This window comes from Diceros bicornis, chromosome X (assembly GCF_020826845.1).
Source record: "Diceros bicornis minor isolate mBicDic1 chromosome X, mDicBic1.mat.cur, whole genome shotgun sequence".
Classification (NCBI taxonomy): Eukaryota; Metazoa; Chordata; class Mammalia; order Perissodactyla; family Rhinocerotidae; genus Diceros; species Diceros bicornis.
The window spans coordinates 9,964,347-9,990,088 of NC_080781.1; the positions used below are offsets into that span (position 1 = coordinate 9,964,347).

A 25,742-nucleotide genomic window follows, 5' to 3' on the forward strand; every position below is an offset into this window, starting at 1 on the left:
AGTGGGCCAAGCCCATGGGGATAGTTTGCTGACCACTGATGTGGGGAAGAGAAGGAGGACACACCATTACTGGACGTGCGAGTCAAGCCTTTGTGAAGAAGCTAGCACAAGAAATGGTTCTACCAAGATGTGTAATATTTCTGTAGGGATACCTATTTTCAATCTAGTTTATTCTTGGTTGCTCTCAAATTACTTTATGTATAATAGTTTCCTGTCTTAAGCTTTTGTACTTGTTCCTTGAGAACTGGGACCAGGTGATCATTTTGTGTTCTTACAGAGCTTAGATGAATTCTAAGATACAATATGTGCTCAATAAACCCTTTTGGAGAGGAGTATAGTAGGGGCTTCAAGGAAAGTTTCCCAGACCGTTTAAACTCTGCTCTGCTAAAGAACCAAATCCTAAGCCAAAAATTAGGGCCAAGTCATGTCCTGGGTACCTTGTCTGGAGTTGTGGATGCAGATAGGCCTTTTGAGATAGACACTTACCTCAGGATCCTTCCCAGAGAAGGGAGCCCTTTGGTTCCAGACCATAAGGGAGGCTCTCTGTTGATGTTGGAAGGAAATGAGTTAGCGCTCCATTTAATGAGTGGTCACTCTGCTCATATATTAGAAATCTAAGAGGACCGTGAATGTGAAGTGCCACTATTATTCAGAAGACACACTTTGTTTTGTTTTGTTTTCCTTGTTCAAACCAGTTCTCATGGACTCTTTTGCCTTTACCTGGGTTTCTCAAGGTCAGTGTCAGGTAATGAGTGTGTGCTGATTTCCATCCTAGCAAATCCCTGCCAGGCTGACCTCATCGGCCTCACAGACACCTGTCAACTGCCGTCCTTCTGGGAACCCCAAGTTGAAACCTTCAGCAGCAATAGTTTACTTTCTATTTCAGAAACATGTTAAGGCTTGCTACTCAAAGTGTCCTCCTTGGACTAGCAGCGTCAACACCACCTGAGCGCTTAGTAGAAATTCGGCATTTTGAGCCCAACCATAGGCCTGCTGCATCAGGACCAGAATTTTAACAAGGTGATCAGCTAATTTGTATGCATCTTAAAGTTGGAGAAGCCATGCTGTGGGGGGCACTTTTCATTATGAAAGGCTTTTCAGCACTATTCTAATAAACATATTATCTAGTTGCTAAAATCTCTTTCCTGGAAATATTCGCAATTGTAGTATATATTATCATTATCAGAGGAGCAGATTTTTAGAACTTGTTTAATAAAAACTTAGCATGTCATACATGGTTACAATATAGCTCTTTCCCACAATTTATATCTGCACACTTTGTAAATAAGTCTTCCTCGCTGTGGAAACAATTACTCGATGATATAGAAATATTGAGAGCTTATTGTCTTCTGAGTGTTTTCAGCTTATTTCTTCTCTATGACGCATCTTGGAGAAATACATGATGGTTTTTGTCCAGAATTATAAAATGATCATCTTTAGACATAAAAAGGTAGCAGAGCTTACTTGTGGCCATTACTTGAGCTAGGACAAGGAATTTCTGGATCTTTCTCTGTGTTCAGTGATAACATGCCCATCTTTGGAGCAGATGGAATGGAAAATATGAATAAGTCCAAATGGAAGCTGGGCAAGATGAACGGAAACTAAGCAACTCTAATACTGTTACTAATGGCACCACTTATCTTGCTATAGTTTTTATTATAATTGCCATGATAAATATAATTGTTATCCAAATTGTTATGGAAATGTGAGGGCAGAATGGGAAACTATGAAAATTATCAAAGAATGTGGGCCTTCTCTTTCTCCTGCAGAGTTTGAGGTGGACTCCAGCTGTTAAAGATTTTCTAAAGACATAAACCATGAGTCTGTTTTCCCCATATAGAGCAAGGAGGCCCGATGCTCAGGTTTTCAGCCTACCCTCAGCATCGTCTCCTCCTCTCTCTATTTTGTGTTAGATTGTCTATTCTTTGAGGACAGGGGCTTGTCATCTTTATTTATCTGTCACAGTTCTCCCCATAAAATGGTGCCTAATAAAAGGGCTTTTGAATGAACAAAAAAAAATAAATAAGAGGAGGGTGATATTGCATGGGAAGCATCTGCAAATTGCCTTCCATTACTACTGGAAAGTTCCCGCGTTATCTTTTGGAAAGTAGCCACTAGGGTGAGTTTTTCCATTATGGTTTTAGAGTGTCTGCATATTACATATTTGAAACACCATTCTTCCAGATAGTGACCCTATTTACAAGACAAGATCAATGGTTCAGAGATTTAAAATTCCCCAAAAATATTCAGGTATGTGATAGATTGAACGATAATGTTCTATCTTTGGGTCAAATGCTGTGGAAAAGAGGAATCTTGTTCACTTTCCTTGAGTGGTACACTGTTACCTCAGCGGAAAAATGGTTTTGTGGAATTTGTGTATCTGGGTCTCTTCCAATCCTGTTACAGATTGTGGTCTTTGAGAAAGAGACCTGTTTGGCTGATGGAGGTGAACATTTTGGAGCTTGAAGGAACCTCAGAAATCATGTAGTCTAGCACCTTCTTCCTATGAGTAAGAAATTTGAGGGGCAGAAATATAAATGACTTTTCCAAGGTGCCACTATAAATCAGGAGTCAGAAGACTATGGCCCGTGGGCCAAATATGGATTTTTTATTTTTGGTAAATAAAGTTTTATTGGAACACAGCCATGCCCGTTAGTTTACATATTGTATATGGCTACTTTAGATACAACGGTCAAATTGAGTAGATGCAACAGAGACCATATGACTCTCAAAACTGAAAATATTTATTATCTGCCTCTTTACAGGAAAGGTTTGCTGATCCCTGCTATAAATGGCAGACTTAGAACTTAGTTCCCTGCCTTCCAGGCCAGTGTTCTTTCATCTATATCTGTTTTTCCTTTTAGTTCACAAAAGGTGCATACATAGTCATACCAGTTCCTTCCTCTCTCTCTCCACTTTCTTCTTTTTAATAATCTATTCCCTTTTATTCCTGCTAGTACCTAATTGAGGATAATTTTAAGTAATATTTTATTATCTTACTCAGAAATTTTTTAAAAATTAATGAAATGGGAGATAACTGTTAGGTATACTTTTAACATAGGATTGTAAAAGTCATTAAGCAAGGCTAAGAAAATTAAGAAAACTACAGTCAAGACAAGCAAATACCTGATATGTTAATTCCTAAGAATTCAAAAATGATCAAAATATATGTGCATGTCCCCAACAAACAGTGAAAATATAATTTTCCCAATGGATAGCTAACTCAGAAAATGTTTGAATTTTTCATATGCAGTTCATGAGGAAGTTCAATGGGAAGCCAATTGGATTTGGCTAAGCTTGGTGAATAGCAATATTAGGTTATGAGTCATCTATAAATAAGTCAAATGTGAACATGAGTGCTGCCTCTCAAAATGATGAGTATCTGCAGAAGTGTTTTAACAACACATTTGAAAATTGGATTTGGCTGTTTGGCAGATTCAGCCAATGCTGGGTTTCATTAATCCTATAACCATTGTCAAGTTCTGTGACATGACGCATTTCGTGCATCCTGAGAGCATATTCAGGTTCCATATTACAGCTAAGAGCAAAAGACTGGGCCCTAGATGAAGTAGGAAAAAGAATTTAATGGTTAGTATGGGTGAAATAGTTGTCCGTGTGGGCTAATTGAAGGGGTGGTAAGGAAGAGTTCCCTGTCTCCTGAGGGCTGAATTTCCCGGCATAGGACTCCTTCCTGAGGAGTTTCAATGAAAGCTGATGATTGGAGGGAAGATTGGCCAATCTGGATTAAGAGAAGATTCAGAGTGGATACACAAGGCACTATATGGGCCAAGCCTCTACACAGAGAGGTCTTTCTGGTCAATTAACAAGCATTCAGTTCCAAGAGCCAGGGCATTGTTCAGGTAGGCTGAGCCATGATGCCTGCCTTCCTCAACAATGTTATCAATTCCATGAGGGCAAGCCCCCTATCTGCTTGTTACAGCTCTAGTGCCCCACAATGACTACCACAAAAGTCCTCAATAAAATGTTTGGAATGAATGAATGTAGTGTCACGAGGGCACTAGGTGCTTGGAAGAGAGAAATGAGTTCTCAGACTACATTACAGCCCAGAGAGTAGGAACTGTGTATTATAGGATTGCTCTGTCAGACACAGGGCTGACCAAAGAACCTTGCAAAAAGGAGTCAATGCTAAATGAATGCTTGTTAATTGACTGGAAAGGCCTCTCTGTGTAGAGGCTTGGCCCATATAGTGCCTTGTGTGTCCACTCTGAGTTTTCTCTTAATCCAGATTGGCCAATCTTCCCTCCAGTCATCAGCTAAAAACCAAGCTCTACTGTCTTTTCAAGAGATTCATTTGCCACATCAGATCCTTTCTGGGCAGAAGAAGGACAAAAGGGTTAGATAGGTGTTTGGCATTCCCCAGCAAGTGTGAGCAGCCTAGTCTGGCTGTGCCCTCAGCTCCTGGCACATCAAGACATCTGTGAGGGGCTTTCTAGCTGGAGTAGAATGTTCTTTGATGTCAAAACCCCTGTTCTGGTGCCTGTTGTATGCCATTGCTGCTCTCTTGTCTGTCCTGCTACCTTGCCCTAACAACCGGAATGTGGGGGCATTCTGATTCCTGACCGGCCCATTTCCTCTTCATAAATTCTAGGGCCCTTTTTGTTCTGCCTTCTGGTTGCTGAGAAGTTATTAATTTATATTCCCATCTTGAACTCTGCCCTTTGAAAAATCCTAGGAGTCTTTGGGGCCCTTTTCTGCCGTGTCCCAACTGCCCACAATTATGGTCCTCACATAAAAGGTTCTAAAGCTTGTGTGTCAGCCCAGTTAAGAAACAGTATCTGTTGCACAACTTCCATTGCCAGGCACTGTGTGAACTCCAGGAGTCACTTTTGAGTAGACTCTCTGGTGTGATTTATAAATATCCGTCATTATTGCTGGGTTTTGAAGGAAAAGGTTGCATCATCTTTTCTCAATTCTTTTTTTTTTTTGTCAACATATAATGGGGTTTTTTTTGAAGTATAATTGACATACAATATCCTGTTAGTTTCAGGTGTACATCATAGTGATTCAATATTTATGTACATTATGAAATGATCACCATGATAATAAGTCTAGTTGCCATCTGTCACCATACAAAGTTACTACAATACTATTGACTATATGCCCTATGCTGTACATGACATACCCATGACATTAGTTTTATAACTGGAATTTTGTACCTCTTAATCCCCTTCACTTATTTTGCCCGCCCCCCCAACCCCTCCTCCCTCTGGTAACCATCAGTTTGTTTGCTGTATCTATGAGTCTGTTTCTGTTTTGTTTTGATTGTTTGTTTTGTTTTTTAGATTCCACATGTAAGTTAAATCACACGGTATTTGTCTTTCTCTGTCTGACTTATTTCACTTAGCATAATACTATCTAGGTCTCCTCATGTTGTCGCAAATCGCAAGATTTCAGTCAAGTCTTAAATTTATGATAACTGTGCATCCTTAAAACATGGTTGAATAAAGAGACAGGGTAACTAAATGCAAAGCATAAAGCTTGATTGGATACTGAATTAAACAAAAAAAACTATAAAAGAACATTATTAGGATAATTGGGGAAATTTGAATATGAACTATATATTAGATAATATTGTATCAATATTAAATTTCAGTGTGATATGGTATTGTGTTTTTAAAGGAGAATGTCCTTTTTTTAAAGGGATAGACGCTACAGAATTTTGGGGCAAAGTGTCCTAATGTCTGTTACTTACTATCAAATGGTTCAAGTAAACATTTTATATACATAAACAGAGACAGGGAGAGGATAAAGGAGCGAAGGGAAAGACGATAAAACAAATGTTGCAAACTATTAATAATTGGTAAACCTAGGTCAGTGTTTCTCAACTTCCACACTATTGACATTTGGGGCCAAATCATTCTTTGTTGCAGGGCTGTCCTGTGCATCGAAGGATGTTGAGCAGCATCCCTGGCCTCTTCCCACTAGATGCCAGTAGCACTCCACCACCTCCAGTTTGTGACAACCAAAAATGTCTCCAGACATTGTCAAATGTCCACTGGGGGGCAAGATCGCCCCTTGTTGAGAACCACTGCTCTAGGTGAAGAGTACAAGGATGGTTGTTGTACTCTCCTTTCAACTTTTCTATATGATTGAAATTTCACAAAACGAGAAGTCAGAGAAACAAACAATCGTGGTTGGAACTGTGGGCTCATCATCAGTGAAGAGCCATTTCCAGGTAAGGGAACCTTCAACTGGAAAAATCAAAATGACCTTATGTCAAGGAAACTAATCAAGGCTTAAAAATTTTGCATCAGTAAGGTTTAGGTCTCAACCTTTTGATTTTGATCTGGGGCCTCTGAATTGCAATTTTGTCATCATGGAAACAGGAGGATTTCAGGAATGCTGAGGCAGCAAATTCCTGTTGATTACAGTGTTGCCTTATGGGCTATGGTGTCTGTCTCTTGAAATCCTGGACCTGCTTAGCCACTGTCATATGGCTCCTTTTGTAGGATGCTCCAAAGTTGACTTTTACTTATTCATTCATTCATTCATTCATTTGTTCAAATACCATTATAAATCAGTTTCCACATGCCAAATCCTGCAGTCAGTGCTGACGTAAACAGTGGTTGTGGTTTTGGATCTAGGTATGCAGAGCATGGGCTTCTTGGCCGTTGCTGAACTCAAAGGTGAGGATTCAAGGCCTAGGAGTCCCGTGTCTATACATTTTCATTGTGCAAAGACATAGATCCATCCAGCCTTTCAACAACAGAAGGTAATATTAAGGGGTTATGTTATTGCTTTTATGTATTTAGGTCCCCCTTCAAAAAGCAATGATAAAATTCCTATTTATGTACAATTTTGTAAACCTTATAACCAAGTGAAGGACAACTTATGTGTCAGCTCAGTTAACAAACAGTGTGTGTTGCACACCTACCAATGCCAAGACCTGTGTGAATTCCAGGAATCTAAAGATGAAGGAGGCTCTCCCCCGTCCTTAAGCAAGACACAATTGGCTAGGGGATTTAACAGACAAATAAGAGCTAATTCCAATTCAAGGTGGCAAGACTAATGAGAAGAGTTCAAGTTGCAATGACTGTATTAACCAGTAAGTTTTTATTGAGCATCAACTAAGTGCAGCAGGTAGAATTTTTTTTAATGGTATGTACTCTCAGGAGCTTATAAACTAGGAAGATGTATTCACACAGTTATTGGTAACTATACAAGGTAGATGCTACCTCAATGATGCAAACAGTAGATTCCCACGAGTATAGGGAAGTGAAGTAATCATTTTAGGACAGGGCTATCCAGGGACTGCTTTCTGTGGGTGGTAGCATTTGATATAAGTTTTGGAGGATGGGTCAATTTTGGACAGGTACGGAGAGGGAATAGCATGAACGAAGACATGGAGATAGGAACATGGAAAACGTGTTCAGGGAATGATAGGTGAGTTGGTTTAAAAGTAGGAGAATATTCTTAAACAAAATTAGTGGGATGCTAGGCTAGAAAAGAAGATCTGGGCCACATGATTAGGGGTGTTGATTTTCTGTGGCGACGGGTCTGGTTTTCATTGTCTGTTTTGTTCACTAATGTATTCCAAGCACCAAGAACAGGATGTGGTACATACTAGGTACACAATCAATATTTGTTATGTGCATTAATATGTGAAAGGAATAATGATAGCAGCTGTTTTTGAACACTCAATTCACATAATCCTTACAACAATCCAACAAGGTGGTTAGTATTATCCTTAGCTTTCAGAAGATAAAGCTGCTGTTTTGACGAGGATAAGGAGCCTGCTCAAGTTCAGATGGCAAGAGGTGGAGGCAAAGTTCCATGCAGTTCTGCCTGAATCTAGACTCCATGGTTTGGCCTTATTTCTGCTTTATTCCTCTCTTGCTTTTTACACAAATAGTAGCAGACTGTGTATCTTGCACAATAAAGGCATCTTGCCTTTATTTTTTTTACTTACTTTAGGGTCTTTCCAAATCTGTACATAAAGAAATTCCTTATTCTTTTTTTATAGCTGCATAGTATTCCACTTTGTGTTTGTACTACAGTTTATTTAATCCATCTCATACTGATGGACACTTCGGTCAAAAGGTATACATATTTGCAGTTTGGATAGAAACTGCTAAATTGCCCTCCACAGGGGATTGTTGAAATGCCCTCTGAACAATGTATGATAATGCGTTTCCCTACAACCACACTAATACCACGTGTTTTCAAACTGTTAATACTGCCTCTCTACAATTTCTCCACTGAATCCACCAAAAATCTATATAGACTCATGTCCTTTTCTCAGTCTCTTTTGTTTAAAATAAAATTTTATTTTATTTTATTTATTTATTTATTTTTTGTCAGGAAGATCAGCACTGAGCTAACATCTGATGCCAATCCTCCTCTTTTTGCTGAGGAAGACTGGCCCTGAGCTAACATCCGTGCCCATCTTCCTCTACTTTATATGGGACGCTGCCACAGCATGGCTCTACAAGCAGTGTGTTGGTGCGTGCCCAGGATCCGAACTGGCGAACCCCAGGCCACCACAGCAGAGCACGCACACTTAACCGCTTGCGCCACCAGGCCGGCCCCTAAAATAAAATTTTAATTATTTAAAAGTAATACATGTTTATTATAGGAAATAAAGAAAAACAAAAGCAGACAATAAAACAAAACAAAACACCTCAATCTCACAACCCAGAGACAGCCACTGTGGATCCATCTTTCTAGACTGTTTTCTTATGCCTAGGTACACAATTTTTTTTTTTACAAAGTAAATCATATTGTGCACACTCTTTTTGTAATCAGTTTTGTTCTTTTAACTATGTATCCTGTATCACTCAGTCTTCATCTGCAACTTTGGTTAAATGGCTGAGTGGTAACCATTGTTGGATGAGCCGTTGTGGTGGTAACTTGCCCCCCTTGTTGAGCTGTTGTGAGATTTAAGAAGGAATAACCTCTGAAAGTGTCCTAGAACAGTGCCTGCCTAACAGCAGTTATCAAACACGTGTTATCCCCCTCTTCCCCCGACACTCACTCTTACCGCCTGAAGGCGGGGAGCTATGATTTTAATGCCTAAGATTCTGTGCCAGTACCATCATGTAACTTGGATTCCTTTATTAATGCAGCTTACATTTGAGCATCTATTGTGTGCTGGACACTGGTCTGAATAATAGAGATAGAAAAATGAAGAAGACATTGTCCTTGCCCTCACGGGGTGTGCGCCCACTTAGAATATCCACTTGGCATCGTGTGCTTACCTGGGGGATACAACTACAAACTCATGAGCACGTACAACAGCATTCTAGTGAAGAGGGCTCAAGACTTGAGCAACTGACTGTTTCCACATTTAGCTCTGTAACGCCTCTCTGGGCATCCTTGGCCAACCTGGCCAGTCTCCATCTGTTTTCTTCTGTACAATACAGGGCTAATTATAATTGTCCTTTTAGATTCACAGATTTAGAGAATTCAGTGATCTAATAGATGCAAATGCATTTTGGAAAAATCAAAAGTTTAATTCAAGTCAGAGCTGCGTCTGACTTTAATGGCAACCTGTGTGTGCAATGTTTGGGGACTCTAGATACGTGTCTCAGACTCTTAGGATGTCTTAAGTCTGTCACAGGATTGTTTCCAGAGTGAAGCTTAAGTTTGTATGTGCCAATTTTTGGAAGGAGAACCAGTTAGCCTGATTTAATTCTCCTAGTAATTCTCCCAGATACTCAATTAGGAAACAAGTAATTCCACAGGCTGGTGAGAGGTTTGGATTGAAACTCACGGATATATAATCGCACAATTAGTTTTATTGTATGGGTTGGTAAATCATGCAACGAAGCAGATGAAAATAATCAGAAAAATGTTCACATTTGGTTATTAAAATATACATATAAATGTCTTTTACCATAGTTAAACTCTTGATTAATAATACATTTCTGCTTGACTAAAGTGATTCTGTATCGAATATATTTTTGAGTTTCTGCTTATATGAGGCTTGGCATTAATATTTAAAGTAGTTTTTCTGCCTACATTTCCCCCCTTACTGTATTTTCCTGTCCTCCTTGTCATAACAGAAGTGAAATCTTAAGAATAGTTGGTAGGACGATTCTTACTTCTGTCTGCATGGCTTTCATGTTATTTTCACTCTATCAACGAAGCTTTCTTCACTGCACTAGAAGCTGCTAATAAGGGGCAGTAGGATGGAAAGCTGTTACCTCTTGTATGAGATTGAACTACTGTGACTACTGTACTAAAGGCTGGTTGAATGAGGAGAGTTATGTTCTGAAATAGATGAGAACGCAGCCTAATTCAGGACGCGTCTGTGTGTCAACAGCATGATTAACTAGAACCAAAAGACTGGGTCAGTCAGTTCCTCACTGATCCATGGGGACAGGAAACTTGGCAGGACAGAGCCCCCTCCAGTCCCAATGGGGCATACCAAGTTGGTCACAAAAGGAACAAGGCTGCCGCCAAACTTGGAGCTTTTTAAATTCATCCAGAACCATCTTTTGTTCATTTTTCTCAGTCCCTCTCTGCTTCCTTTACCTTAACCCACATTGCATATCAACCTAGAAGATACTTTGAATATCATTAGCAAATTATGTGAAGTTAGGAGTTCTGTAGGCTTTCGGGTACTGTAACCCAACCACTACTTAGAGAAAATAAATGAGAAACTGCTTTATATTTTGTAACACCATCTGTAACACTATATAACTTTGGGTTATTCTAAAAATAATCTTTGTGAGTTCAAAGAGATAAGGATCATCAAATTCTGGGTCATGTCTTATTTTGTTGGATTTATATAGAGTCATTCTATGTCAAGGATGAATAACTGAATAGATGTGGCTTAGGTTTTCCCGTATCTGAAATGGACATGATAATTAATTTCTCATCACCAAGTTCAAAGGATGCAGCTTAATCCTGGCTACTGGTCCTAAATATTACCTGGTATATAAGGAAGCCCATAAGTTGAAGTCACTTAATTATGGCACAGTGTAAGTAATATGGAATTTGGAGTAGGAACCTCGGGGTTCGGGCCTGGACACTCTTCTAACTAGTTGTATAATGCCAGCAGTAGCTTTGCATAAGGCGAGTTTGAGTGGGCTCTACCTCCTCCCCCCATTTCCACTCCTAGTACAATCGACGTAAAACATGGTGCTTGCCGCATGCGCAGTCTCGCCTCCAACTAGGTTGCTGTGCCGGTTTCCCTCCAGTGAAGAAAATCTGGTGCCTCCACTGGACATTGGGCAACTTATACATTCTCTCTGAGCCTCAGTTTCTTCATCTTTAAAATAGAACTATTAATGCTTTAGCAGGCATTCTGTTGCCTGCTGAGGCAGGCTTGTGAGCATCAAAACATATTGTGTATGTAGAAGTGCTGTTTAATCTATGAGGTCACATACAAAAGATACTTTCATTACTATTACAACCACTTATAACGCAGCACACCGTTTGATGAGACTGTTCCAAATGAGTCAGCCACTATAGGCTTTATGCATCTCGTTTATCTGCATAACATCGCGGTAAGCTGGATGTTATTTCCATTTTACACATAAAGCTGAAATGGAGAAAGGCCAACTAATTCACTCAAGCCATGAAGCTGTTAAGTGTTTAACCTGGGATTTGAACTCGTTCTCTCTGATGTAAAGGTACATTCTACCTATGATAATTAGGCTTTAAGTGGAAACATTGAGAAGACTTGTTTTTTTTGTCCCAACTATAGTGTATTGAGCATCAACTATATGTCAAGTGCTATGCTAAGAATTGTACATTCATTATTTCGTTTACTTTTCACAACAACTCTATGAGCTAAGCCAGGGCACTGTTGTCGTTTTGGCTGGATCATTCTTTGTGGTGGGGGCTGTCCAGTGCATTGTAGGATATTTAGCAGCAGCCACGACTTCTACCCGTTAGATGCCAGAAGCACCCCCTCCCCCAGTTGTGACCACCAAAAATGTCTCCAGACAATGCCAAGTGTCCCCTGGGGGCAAAATCACCCCCCAGTGAGAATCATTGAGAGAGGCTAATTCTCTTTTACAGAGAGTTAAACAGAGAGTTTAGAGAACAGGGTCACAAAGCTAGTCAGTGGCAGAATTTGAATCTGTCTGACTCGGGATTTTGGAACCAGACCTCACATTCCTTCTCTCCTACACATCCCCTCTTCTGATACTGAGGTGTGTTTCTAAGGAAACTCAGGTCACCCTGGTGGCCTGCAGTTGGTTCCTAATAGCCTGCCTTCTGCTAGGGTGGATTTGCCATCAAGATTTGTCTAGGGCTTAGAGGCGTGCACACAGGAAGAGACCATGGCTTACTTCCACCAACGGTCTCAACACAAAAAGTTTGCAACTTTGCCTGTACCCTTCATAGCTACTCTCACCTCACATAAAGTGTGAAGATCTTTTTTTGTCCAGGACAGTTTCAATCTGTTGCAAACAATAGATGGGTGGAGCACAAAGTTGCAAACCAGTTCAGTCAGTCGGGAGTTTCTGGAATGACTTAAATAGCCCTGCCAATGTAGGTCGCTATTTTTAAGGCTGAGCTAAGTGTTTGAAAGTGGTTCACACAGCCATGATCTCAGGTTAAAGTCACAGAACATTGGAGTTGCAAGCGATCTCAAGGCCTGGCCTGAGACAAGTGGAAACTGACCCTCTGTACTAAGGATCACATGCACAGCTGGGATTACTGGTTCCTGGTAAAAACTTTCTGATATTTCCTTCTCCTTTGAGAACGGCTGAACTCATCAACTTCTGACCTGATAGGAAGGTGTAACTGGCTTGCTTCAGCCCCTCCTTGCCCTGCTTTTGCCAGACTGGAAAACAATAGATGACTGAGCTTTTCACCCTTTCTCTGTTTTGAGAATGGATAAAGCCATTTCTACTTGCATAACCACCCAAAGCCCTATATTCTCCTGAGGGGTAGGTAGAGATTTATTTAGCAGAGACTTTATAGCACATACTACAATGCATGCCAGGCAGCATACTAAGCATTTTACAAAACTCATTTAATATTTTCCCAAAGATGAGGTCCTATTACCGCCATTTTACAGAGGAGTAGCTGGGAGTGAGGGGGTTAGAGAGGTTGAGTAACTGCTCAAGATTATGGAAAATCAGTGGCAGAGCCTGGATTGAAGAGAGTCTGATTCTAACCCAGTGGTTCTCAAACTTGAGTGGTACCAGCATTGCCTGGAAGCATGTTAAACACAGCTTGCTGGGTCAGCCCCATCAACTCAGAGTTTTAGATTGAGTAAGTCTTGGGTGGTGCCCAAGTATTTGCATTTCTAACAAATTCCTGGATGCTGCTGTTGCTGCTGCTGGACCTAAGACCGTACTTGGTGAACCCACTGCTCCAGTATACACGCTCTTGACTGCCAGGCCCTGCTACTCCTATCTAGTCAGCTAAAAAAAAGATAGAGTTACTTTGAGCAGTGGGCAGCCATCTTGGGGTGTAAAATACTGATGCCTGGGCCTCATCCCCAGATATTCTGACTCAAATGGCTTGGCCTTGGTCCCAGGCATCCGTAGTTTACAAGTTCCCCCGCGTGGTTCCAATGTGCAGTGAGGCTTCACATTGGAAATCACTGATTTGGGCAGCACTTAGCAAACATGAATGGGTATGTGAATCCCCTGGGGATCTTGGTGAAACTCAGATTCGCATTTCGCACAAACACCCGGGAGATACCCATGCCACTGGACTTCAGCCCAAACTGAGTAGTGAGGACTAGTATTTCCCAAACCCTAGGGTTGCCAGTTAAAATACAGTTCAATTTGAATTTTTGATAAACAGCAAATAATTATTGTTTTAGTATAAGTATGCCCCCAAATATTGCGTGGGACATACTTATACTACAAAACATTCATTGCTTATTTGAAATTCACTTTAAATGGACATTCTTGGTTTTTGCTAAATCTAGCAACCCTACCTGAAGATAAGAATCATCTGAATTGCTTATTTCAACACACACACAGTCACCCACACATGCTCATGGATTCCTGATCCTAATCCAGTCCTGCTGAATCATAATTTCTAGGGCCTGGTAAACTTTATAGTTAACAAGCACTGCCAGGTAATTCTTATCAGCTCAATTTGGGAAATACATAAAACCTTGGATTGTGACGACTTTTGTAATCCTCTCGTCACTCCCATAGACACATTAGGAGGAGGTTGTAGTTTGGTTTGAGTCTCGCCAGGGAGCCAAGGGTGCTTCTTTTCACATTTTAGACTCAGTGGTAGCAGTATTCAGTCCTCCTACTAAGGTGAAGGCAAATCTTAAAGATTTGGGGCTATATTTTAGCCCCATGGGGAAGCTCTCCTCTTTGATACTCTCAGCGAATCTGGGTGTTCATTTATTTGGGGGGCTGGAGTAGGGTTTGCAGAAAAAATACAAGGTGCCCAGTTAAATTTGAATTTCAGATAAATGATGAATAAAATTTTTAATATAAGTATCCTCCAAATATTATATGTGATATACTTATGCTAAAAAATTATTGTTCATGTGAAATTCACATTTAACTGGGTGTCCTGTGTTTGTAGTTGCTAAATCCGGCCACCCTAGGCTGGAGGATATCCTTGCACATGATCTAATGGGCCAACCTGCATACCTTCCTAAGCAATGCTGGCAGCTGAGCAGAAGTGCAGGGCTCCTAGTTACAGGAGAGTCTTTGGGCTCCACGGAAGTGGTCAAGAGGAGCTTTGAGGCTAATGGGTCCTTGGACAAGAAAAGTAAGACCTCATTCAAAGAGGAGGGATTTTAAAAGGCCTCAGCCCCTGGGAAGGGTGCCCAGGAACTCAGGATGGTCTTTCTGAAATGGGGGAAAATAAAGTGCATGCATCTCACACTGGGACACAGGTCAGCATTACTGCCCAAAATGAGGAGTTGTGCACGGAATTTTGTCATCGTAACAGCACCTGGTCTATGCAGAGGAACCAGGTATAATTTCTGCCTCAGAGAGGGCTCTAAAGCAAAACAGCCAGAGGACTCTACTTTTATACGCACTAGCCCTGCTGTTGCTCTGCAAGGGGCCACCTGTTTTCTCTCCAGGTAGAAAAAACTGTGTCTTTCAGTAGAAATGGGATGGGGGGTGTTGGGGAGTGGTGGAGAGTTTGGTGTGGCCACAGAGATTGGGAGCCAGGAAAGGAGGTCCCTGGAGCACCTTCCCAGTATGCAGAGAGTAAACCACCAGCTTCCAAGGCTAGATATTGTTGGGACTGGTCTTCCAGTAATCATACTGTGCAGAAGTGGGAGCCAAATCTCTCCATAATTATGACTTTCATCCTTGATTTTTCTCAAGACTGTTATGGTTAGATATTTACAAAGGGTGTTATTTTTTCTACTTGCACTTTTAATTTGCCAAGTTCTACTAATGCCTTTGCGACTCATGTATTTTATGTCAACACATTAACAGACAGACATATAGTCATGTCTGATTTTAATTACTCAATTATTTGTTTTATTTCAGCTGATGTCCCTGGACCTGACTTAACTCAATTAGTGTTTGTGGATTTTTCCAGTATTATCACTTCATTTGGTGTTTTATGACAAAAGGTTTTATTTGAAAACATCTTGCTGAACTGTTGTTTGCTGCTTCCTGAACATACTGTACAGAAAGTAATTTATAATAAAATTCAGGCTTCCTCCAGCTCATTATTGTAATACAGTATTTTACATATAAGTTAGGAAGCCTCTGTCTTTCTTTTAGTGATTTAGACTTCAGGGGGAGAAAAAGAAGGAAAGAAAAGAGAAGAGAAAAGAAAGACGGTTTATTTGTTTTTAATAAATTAGCCCCTCTGGGAAAGATTAACTTTCTGATGCAGGATATAATTTAGTAATCCAGAATAAATTGTTGCATTCTCTACATAGGCTTCCTTTCACTTACAAGAATATTCTTCGTGTCATTTCTTACTGTACTACTGCTTTTGCAAAACTTTTTAATAACAGGACATACTGTATTCATACCTCCAAGGGCTTGTTTTCCTGGTCACACTTAGAAACCGTTCCAAATGTGTTCTCTGCCAGTGGAGAGAAATGGGCGGTCTTTTTGTAGTTCCTCAGGGTGGCAAATTCATGTGTTTTCTCACTGCAGGGAAGCAGCACATTTTTAAAAAACCACCACAGGAAATTGCCACTGCTGACTTTTGCACGAAGAAGAGGAACAAAAACTGGTGCCTGTCTTTTCTTTTAATAGTCACCGGGCATAAAATAATCCTATGGTGGCATTCTAAATTTGCAAGACCCGTGTTAAGTTTGTGAACTCTTTTGCTCCCCACACTTGATGAAGGATGTGGGAAAACTGAAAGGAAGTTAAAGAAAAGCAACGGAGGTGGTTAAAATTATGCAAAATTGTTCCTCTCCAGAAACTTGCAGGAAATGGGCTTGTTTCACTGGGTTATAGTTGGATGTATGAGTTGGGTGGGGGGTGGGGGGTGAGTTACCCTGTGTCCTGGGGAATTAAAAGTCTCTACTCCTCCAGAAAGGTTGACACCTCTGATTTGGATGTTTGCCGCGGAAGGGCAACAGTTCTGCATGAGAGCTGCCACATACGGTTGTGCAAGTTGGGCATGTTATGCCTGGTGCAAGGTTGGGGAGAGGGGGCACTTCTTTCTAATTATAAAAGGCTCCCAGGTATACTACTGACACACTGATTGTGAGGCCATGGAAATATCATCACTGCTTTTCCCACACCCTTTGGTACCAGTCTGCAATTTGGAACCACCCAGAGGATCTTACAGGCTCTCCAGAGTGAGTAACTTCACCTGGAGCAAAAGGGCCAAATGATGAGGGATATTGGTTGATCCTAAAATGGCATTGCTTATTGCCTTTCATGGTTCAGCTCTGAAGGAGTCTTCAGTGTTCGTGAGAGAATGGTGGGATTTCTGTGGGTCCTGGGCAGAAGAGGAGTGGCCAGGACTCAGTGATACTCCAGAAACTGGGCTGAAGCCTCTGGTTAGGGATTGTGACTGTGCAACGCTGCCCGTCACAACTGCTTGTCACGTGGAGTCCCTTCTGCTTTCTTCTTGCTTTCGGAAAGGCCCGCTTCTAGAAAATTCTCCTTAAGCTATCCTTTCATTTTGCTGATGAGTAGAATTTAAGGTGTGGATTGGAAATTGTAAAAGTTAATGTGTGGATTTTCATTGCAAATTAAATTGAGAGTTTGTCTAAGGTTTTTATGACTCACCTTGGCTGGAGTGTGGTTAATATGAGTGGAAATTTTTTATTTTGGTCAAAGGAGTCCAGGAAACTGAGGCTTGAGGTTATTTGTTTAAGATCCATAAGAATAGTAATTTATTTTCACATGTGTATTTATATTGTGGTATGATATCTATTTATGTGCCAAACCGTCCTAATGTCTGATCTCTAGAATACCTAGTGTAATGGAAAGTATACAAAACTTTTGTTCAAAATTGGCTTGTTTGTCCTCAAGAAAGTTACTTAATCTTTCTGAGCCATTAATTGTTTCTCATCTGTAAGGTGGAATAAGTACACTTACCTCATAGGACATCTATGAAAACGTAAGCAAGATACTATAAAGAAAAGGCCTAGCATGATACTTGACACAAAAACATTCTTTCTAATTGTTCATTTAATCAGCTGAGGATACAGCCCACAAGTGAGAGGAGCAAGTCCCGTGTCCCTTCTGGAGTTTGTCTCTGAAGAAATGTCCATGTGTCAGGTGTAATGATGCTTTTCTCTTTTTTTTCCCCAGCCACAGGACCAAGTCTTCAGGCTGGCCGCCTCCCTCGGGAACCTGGGGCTTGAACCAGGTGCCACCCTATGGATGGGAGATGACGGCAAACCGGGATGGCCGAGACTGCTTCCTCAAGTAGGTTGAACAGATGGCATGAACAGTAAAATCTTTGGCTTTTTGGACATCTCTATTTTGACCCTTGACTCAGGAGAATTAACATGCTTAGTTTAGGGAGTCATAGGCATTTAGAGGCCATTTCTCAAGCAGCTTGATCTCCTATGCCTTCTATATCTTGTGACATGAAGTTGCTTTATTCTTGGACAGGTGCCATTTTAGAGTGACAATACACTATGTACCATGGTAATCCTAGCCCAGAGCAAAAGTTTTTATTGTTCAGTCCAAGGCCAGTTATACTCATTATCTGAGGCTAGTAACTAAAGTTTGACATGGAGGAGTATCATTTAGAAATCTTTCTAGAAATGGTTGAGACAGGAATGTTACCGGCTCATCTGTTACTAGAAAAATCAGCTAAAAGGATTATGTGCATTATGGGTTGTATTGTAAATTTCTTCCACTGACATTGGCTAAGGTTTTGGATTTTTGTGGTGCTGCTTTTTTTTTAATTGTATTAAAATATATATTATATAATGGTTCTGCTATAGATGTTATATACATATAATGGTTGTGTTTTAGATAACATAATGGTAAATTTTATTTACCATTTTAACCATTTTTAGGTGTACAATTCAGAGATATTAAGTACATTCACTATCACCACTATCCATTTCCAGAACTTTTTCATCATCCCAAATTGGAACTCTGTACTCATTAAGCAATAGCTCCCCATTCCCTCTTCCCCCAACCCCTGGAAACCTCTATTCTACTTTCTGTCTCTATGAATTTGCCTACTCTAGATATCTCTTAAGTGAAATCATACGCTATTTGTCCTTTTGTATCTGGCTTATTTAACTTAGCATAACATCCTCCAGGTTCAGCCATGTTGTAGCAATATCTAAGAATTTCATTCCTTTTAAGGCTGAATAATTTTCCATTGTATGTATAGACCACATTTGTTTATTTATTCATCTGTCAATGGACATTTGGCTTGTTTCCACCTTTTGGCTCTTGTGAGTAATGCTGCTGTGAGCATTGCTGTGCAAGTATCTGTTTGAGTCCCTACTTTGAATTCTTTGGGGTATATACCTAGGAGCGGAATTGCTGGATCACATGGTAATTCTATGTTTACCTTGGTCACAGAGGCTGCAGTGCTCTGGTTTTTTTGCAGTTGTATGAGAAAAGTACTTATATCACACTTCTCAAAACAGCAAGGATCCACCCTGCTTTCTTCTTCAACCTAAGTGAAATATTCTTAATTACAAGAAATTAGTGAAATAGATTTGAGATCCAGAAGCATGGTTGGCCCTAGCCTAATACAACTGAACAGAGATTGAAGACCAAGGGGAAAAAATCTTTCATACCACAGGCTGCATTCTTTGTTCCAGCCAAGCTGACTATGGACTGATTAGCAAACATAGGATCACCATGAGGTGGGGGATCATTTTTATAAAAATAAAAATATCTGCCAAGATTGCGTTTTGGGGATTTGGTCTTTGGACAGCCTAGCACTTGCAAGTTAAGATTATTGGAAAGTAGCCAGGGGAAAAACTCACATGAGTGTTGTGGTCAGTTTTCCAGTCTTTGCAGCCCAAATCTCTCCCCTTCCTAGAATTACTGCACAGGGGAGAGGACCCCTCTTCAGAGTACAGCTTGTTACTGAGGGGTTTGCCTCCTGGGTCCATCCTCGGAAGAGTCAAGTTGCCTTTGAACGTGACCCAGTCCAGGGAGCCTGTGGGCAGTGGCCTTCTGGTTCTTCAAGGCTTTCCTGAGGACATGCTCACAGAGAAACTATAGTGGAAATGGCAGTGGGAGCAGACTCTCCCAGAAAGCTCAAATACTGGAAGAAAGGCCAACAGTTTTGCTTACACCCTAGATTCTGAATCTTTAATTTCATAGTTTGCCCAAGTCCCATATACTGCTAGAAAGATGATATTTTTTGATATCGTGCCATCTATTTTGTCACACGGTTATGAATTTATGTAATTGGCTCAGTTGAGGTGGCCTAGATGCTTTGACTTAAAACAATAAAACTTTCTGACAAAGAAATGTAATTTTTAAAAGAAATGGATTATGAATTTATATCTCAGACTTCTTGGGTTTTTCTTTTTCCCTGGTTGGATTTGGGTTCTGGTACATTCCAGGTCATTTTGTCAATAGATAGAAACCCAAACTGAGGCCTATTTGTTAGAGATTCTGGGAACCCCAGATAGGTCTACCTACATGCATTTCCACTGGTGTCATTGACATTTTTAAGGGCCAGCCCAGGTCTCAATTTAACATTTACACTGGCCTAATGCCAGCTCTTAAAACATGTAAGAGTGAATCAGCAACTTAATAGAGAAACCTGCACTGATTACTAAACAGCAAGTTTTAAAACTAAAGTCTCCTGTGTCACTTTTCCAAATCTACGCAGATTTTTCACTTGAAAAATAAGTTTTCATAGTCCTCTCAGTGACACTGTTTTAAGATGTCAAGAATAGTACTTCTTTGAAAAGTGTTTGTTCTTCCTTTGTCACTAATGAGTTTTATAAATAATGAGAATCATTCTGATTTTTTTTTTTCTTTCCTACTGGGTAATGTCCATTACAAAGAGATACTCTAATTACCAGAGTTTCTGGGAGCCCGGGTTTGGAGTATAACTGTACTCATTAGTTTTAGAAGTTAAAAGAACAATTTGAAAATTAATGTGTGGTTAGTAATTAGCACCTTTGCATTTAATTTTTCACTCTTTGACATATTCTCTATGAAACAGATTAGATGTCTTCTTTTTTTAAATCTTGTCTTAGGATCTAAAGGATAGCCCACATCAGACAATTGTTCTGATGGAGGTGCAACTACTTCCGAGCAAGGGACAAAGCTATGGGAGGAACCAGGCTTCACACATTCAAAGTTAGAGCTAAATAATGAGATAATTCTATCATTATGAGTCTTTCAAAACACAACCCAGGGTAGTTCAAAATGTGTTCAAATTTCATCTTCCCTCTCCCATCCCCAATTATTTACAGTGGGGCTGGATAACCTGTTTTCTGTAAAGAGTTACTAATCCATAGAGTTAAAAAAAATCAAAAATGCCATTGCGCACATGTTAGTGTACATTTGTATAATATTGTATAGTCTACAGACTAGTGGTTCTCAACCTTGGCGGCACATTGGAATAGCCTGAGGAACAGTAAAATGTCCTGATGCCTGGGTGATTAGTCTGTTTGGGCTGCTATAATAAAATACTGTAGACTAGGTGGCTTAAACATAGAAATTTATTTCTCATAGTTCTAGAGGCTAAGAAGTCCAAGATCAAGGTGCTAGCACCATCCGGTTCTTGTTGAGGGCCCTCTTCCTGGCTGGCAGACAGCTGCCTTCTTGCTGTATTTTCACACAACAGAGAGAGAGAGATCATCTCCCTATGTCTCTTCTGATAAGGGTACTAATCCCATCATGAAGGCTCCATCCTCATAAGCTAATTACCTCCTAAAGGCCACACCTCCAAATACCATCACTTCGGGGGTAGGGCTTCAACATAGGAATTTTGGAGGAACACAAACATTCAGTCCACAGCACTGGATCTGGGGTAGAGCCTAGGAGTAGGGAGTTGCAGAAGCTCCTCTGGCGATTCTAACGAATAGCTACGGCTACTGCTCTAAAGCACTTTTCTGTACATGCCCTCATTAAATAAGGAATCATTATCCCATTTTCCAGATGATAAAACTGCAACTCAGATGAATCAAATGGCATCTCCTAAGTTTACACACATGTACCAAGTCGCAATCCATTGGTTGTTCAAATGCACCAGATTTCCCATTAAGAAAGAACAACTTTTGTTGGTATTCTTAGAAAAATATGAAATACATTTTTTGAGGAACAGAAAACATTGTTTAAGAAACATGACAGATGGAAAATAAAAATTTCTCAGTTCCTTATTATTACCACTTAAGAGAAAGAGCAGAGCAGGGGAAGGAAGAGAGACAGATGGGAAGAGACAAACTACAAGGAAAGGACAGAGTCTTAGGAAAGAGTGTCCTGGTGAGAAATAGATAGGGAGAGATGGACGGAGAGGGAAAATAGGAGAAAGCGAGGTAATCTGAGATGATTGTTATAATAACAGCATCAATAACTAATAGGTGTAGGTGTAGATATAAGTGGATATTGATATAGTTGTAGATATAAATATATGTAGGTATAGATGTACATGTAGCTATAGATAGATATATACAGATATCATTGTAGATATATAAATGGATATGGGATATAGATATAGACATAGATGAGTGACTATATCATAATTCTGATATAATTACTGATAGTACCCCTTTTGCTCTCAAAGTGTTCTGATTTGGGTAATAGAAGATAACTATTTATGTATCACACCATCAAAGTTTAGAAAATTCTTGCAAGACATAAGATTTCATTTAATCTTGACGGTTGTCCTCTGACATAGTTCAGGCACATATAGGAATCTCCTTTTTGCAGAAAAAGCTGAATATTCACAGAGATTGGGATCTCTGCATCCTGTGGCTAGTCAGACCAGTGTCTGTACCATATCTTCAGACTCTAAGGCCTCAGTTCTTTTGGCTCTGTCATGGAATTTAATCCACACTAAGGCCCCTATATTCTATAGCTTTGATCCCCATCCCTAGAATTACCCAGCCCTATCCATGTATGCTCAGCTCAGCTCACCTCCACCTGTCCCTGCCATACCCTCCCCACTCAGCATCCTTAGACCTGGGCCTGATCTTCCTGGTTGTCTTGGTCATGTGCTCCCTTCGAAAGCTCTCCTTGGCCACACTCAACATCCATCCGCCCAACATTTATTGAGCACCACTACATGCTCAAGATACCAAGATGAATAAGACAAGTTCTTATTTTCAAGGATCTTAGAGTGTGCTGGGAGTGATAAGTAAAATAATGGAATATGTTTTAGATACAGTGGAAGCCCCCAAGGAGGAATTAATCCAATCTGCTGGAAGTGGGGATGAGGGCTGGACAAGGATGCAGGCCGTTGTCATGGGCCTCACGCTACAGAGAGGCCAGCCATCATTCTCAACTGAGCAATGTCTCGTTTAATCTCTTTAGAGACACATAATAAGTTTAATAGGCAGAGAATGGGGAACACTGTGTGTTACTTATTTTCCATTTTTGAGTTAAATGAAGTAAGGACATGCTTATTTGACTGTGGGGTTGGGGAGAGTTAATGCAAAAATAATGTGCTTTCATAAATCTGGAATTTTGGTTTTTGTAGATTGAAGGAAAAATTAAAGCATGAACAAAATAAATATTAAAACACTAGCTGCTAAGATAGATGATTATAATGAGCCAAGTTGGAGTCTAGGGATACTGAGGGGGGGGGTGGGCACGGAGACCAGAGGGTCGTTTCCAAACTGCATGCCCTGATTTTTCAAGTTCTAAATTTAAGAAGCTCTTTGTTTTTCTTTTTTGGCCTGCTGGCTTTCTGGCCGCCTTCATCCTATGAGTCCACGAAAAGTAACCCTGCATGTGTATTGGACAAGACACACTGTTCTATTATTCTACCAGCAATTCCCATGGTGGGCAATTAAACCGAGTCACTATCTTCTTAATGCAGAAGAATTCAATTCTGAAACCTGAATAGTGGAGATTAGTAATGAGATATGGAAACTTTCATTTTGTTCTCCACTATGGACTTGGCCCAGCGTGGGAGAAGTTTAGCCATTCCTATCTGCCAGTCATTTCAGTGGTCAATGTGAAATGTATTTTTGGCTCATCTACCTCCAGAAAAGAATAATCTGAAGAAAGGCGAGCAATTTGCATGCACCACTCGCTTTTTGTAATCACCCACGACAGAAGACAGTCAAGTCAATGTGATAGGATTCTGTCTTCATGGAAATTAGAAATGGCAAAGCCTTACTTCATCCTTATGTGTGAGCCCCAAAGTATTCCGTCTAGGCTTGACTTAGTCTAATTCAAATGCCCTAAAGAGGGAAGAAGCGATAGATTACCTTCAAGCATATTTGGAAGTTCTACGGCTATTCTTCAGGTATTTTTTCTTGATTTTTACCCCAAGATTTCATAGGAAAGCCTTACTGTTATTCTGTGGCTGAATCCCTTAATCTGTTACTCTGTGATGAGTGCCCTTGAACTTTTCCTTCTCTAAAAATTAAAAAAAAAGTCAAGAAGAGTTAAGTTGTAAAGTTGGATGTGGATATTGTGGCTGCACTCATCAGCCCGTGTAATATTTTCATATTTGAAGCAGACGTCAATTTCCTGCTTTATCAAGCCTACATTTTTAATACACATCCAAGAAAGGACAAATGGAGCTGAGCGATTACCCACATGCTTACCCTGTGTTTCTGGTAATAAAATGCAGAAGGTCTTTGTGGAAATTAACAGCTGTGCCAATAAAGGAAGTCAGAGAGAGCTATTTGAGGTGGGTTGCTCTGTTATTTTATGAAGTTTTAAATATCCAAAGAGTTAAGAACTGGCATTATGTTACAGAAGAGGCAGTTTCCCTCATTTTTTGTGTTTTTGATGAAGAATTCCTAAGTAAAATATATCGCTTCTGAGTGCACACAATGAATTCTGCATAAAATGCAAATAATTGCCTCATGGCAAGAGCAAAGGCCATTTCGTTACATGAGTTCCTTAGGATCCCGAGCATCCAGTCAAGGGGAGAGAGATATCTTATAATTTTGGAATTGGAAGAACAAAGTAAAAGTGATAGTATCATTACATGAAATGAAAGGTAATTATGTTCTGTCAATGCAAAAGCTTCCCAGGCTGAACATTAGGAGCTGTTTATTCCCTTCATTGGAGCAGCTTTGTTTTCTTTCAAATCTGACAAAGCACCTATCCGCTGAGTTATAATCACTGCTCCCAGCTGGAAGGTGAGTTTGCAGAGTTGATGGAAGTGCTGTTAACAGGAAGGCTCTGAAACAACACTGTCATTCCAGATCTAACTTGGCATGTGGCACAAAGAGCTGTGCTAGGCAGACTCCTCCCAGATCAGAGGCTGTGTCATTTTCCCTGTGCATTTGTTTTTGAAACTTTGCTGGTTTACTTAATCTGCCCATCACTCTAGGACAAGTCCTTAAAACATTTGGCTTATTTGTCCGGCAGGCCAAAGTATCTGAAGGGTTTGTAATTATCTGAAGTTCCTTGGGCCACTTGACTAGAACAGATTTGGGACGTGTGCATTCGGGCGGAGCTGTAGACAGCAGGTTAGTTGGTGCACTGTGCACGGGGTGAGTTCTTTCTTCTGAGCTTTTATGTAGCCCCTAGTGATGTACGTGAGGTGGGTCACAAAGTCCATTTTGAATCACAGGGACAGCCAACCTGTAAAAAGGAGAAGCACCTGGATGACCAGGTTTCCATCACAGCCTGTAATTGAAATACTAGCTTGGGGCTGCCTACCACCCCTTGATTCTTTTGAGTGGCCTTTGGATCTCTTCTTTCTGCATTGAGCCAACCCTTGCAGAGAGTAATTTTGATGTCACCACCTAAGGCTGAGGCACAGACAGGAAATTCTGGCCTGTGCCAAATGCCAAGTGGGGGGTATGGATGATGCTGCCAAGTAAATTGGCTGAACTTAAGAGGACACGGAATCACCTTTGTGGCAGGTGTCTTTTCATTACTGTCTGCACTCCTGCATAAGAGGAGGAGAGGAGGGCTGGTGACAGAGAGCCTTACTGTGTCCACCAGGGGGTAGGAAACAGCAGTTCCCTGCCAAGCCCTTGTCCTGTAGCTCTTCTCAAAGCTTGAATAAAATCTTGTTATCAATGGCCCATTTCTGGGGCAGAGCCTCTTCAATTGCAAGGATAATGAGAAATGGTAGTACTTCTTGTGCCAGTGGACACTCTGATCAGTCTGAGTCAAGAGGAGCCATGTCACATAGTTATTGCATGGAGTGTGCCACTCAGCTGCTCCAAGAGAACAGGTTTGGCAGCAGAGGTTCAGATTTGGAAGGCTGGAAGAGATTCTCAAGGAAGACTGTTTGATCTTATAGGATGCTGCTGAGTATGCAGG

The 25,742-nt window shown here is 40.5% G+C and overlaps 1 protein-coding gene across 1 annotated transcript in view; it reads left to right on the forward strand.

The window, feature by feature from the left end:
• The window catches only part of FRMPD4 (FERM and PDZ domain containing 4), a 530,865-nt gene that overhangs the window by 319,510 nt on the left and 185,613 nt on the right, over positions 1 to 25,742 (forward strand). Inside the window, exon 2 of the mRNA XM_058535435.1 lies at positions 17,652 to 17,768. Within this exon, the coding sequence (XP_058391418.1) occupies positions 17,652 to 17,768 (117 nt within the window). The remainder of the gene's footprint in view (positions 1 to 17,651; positions 17,769 to 25,742) is intronic.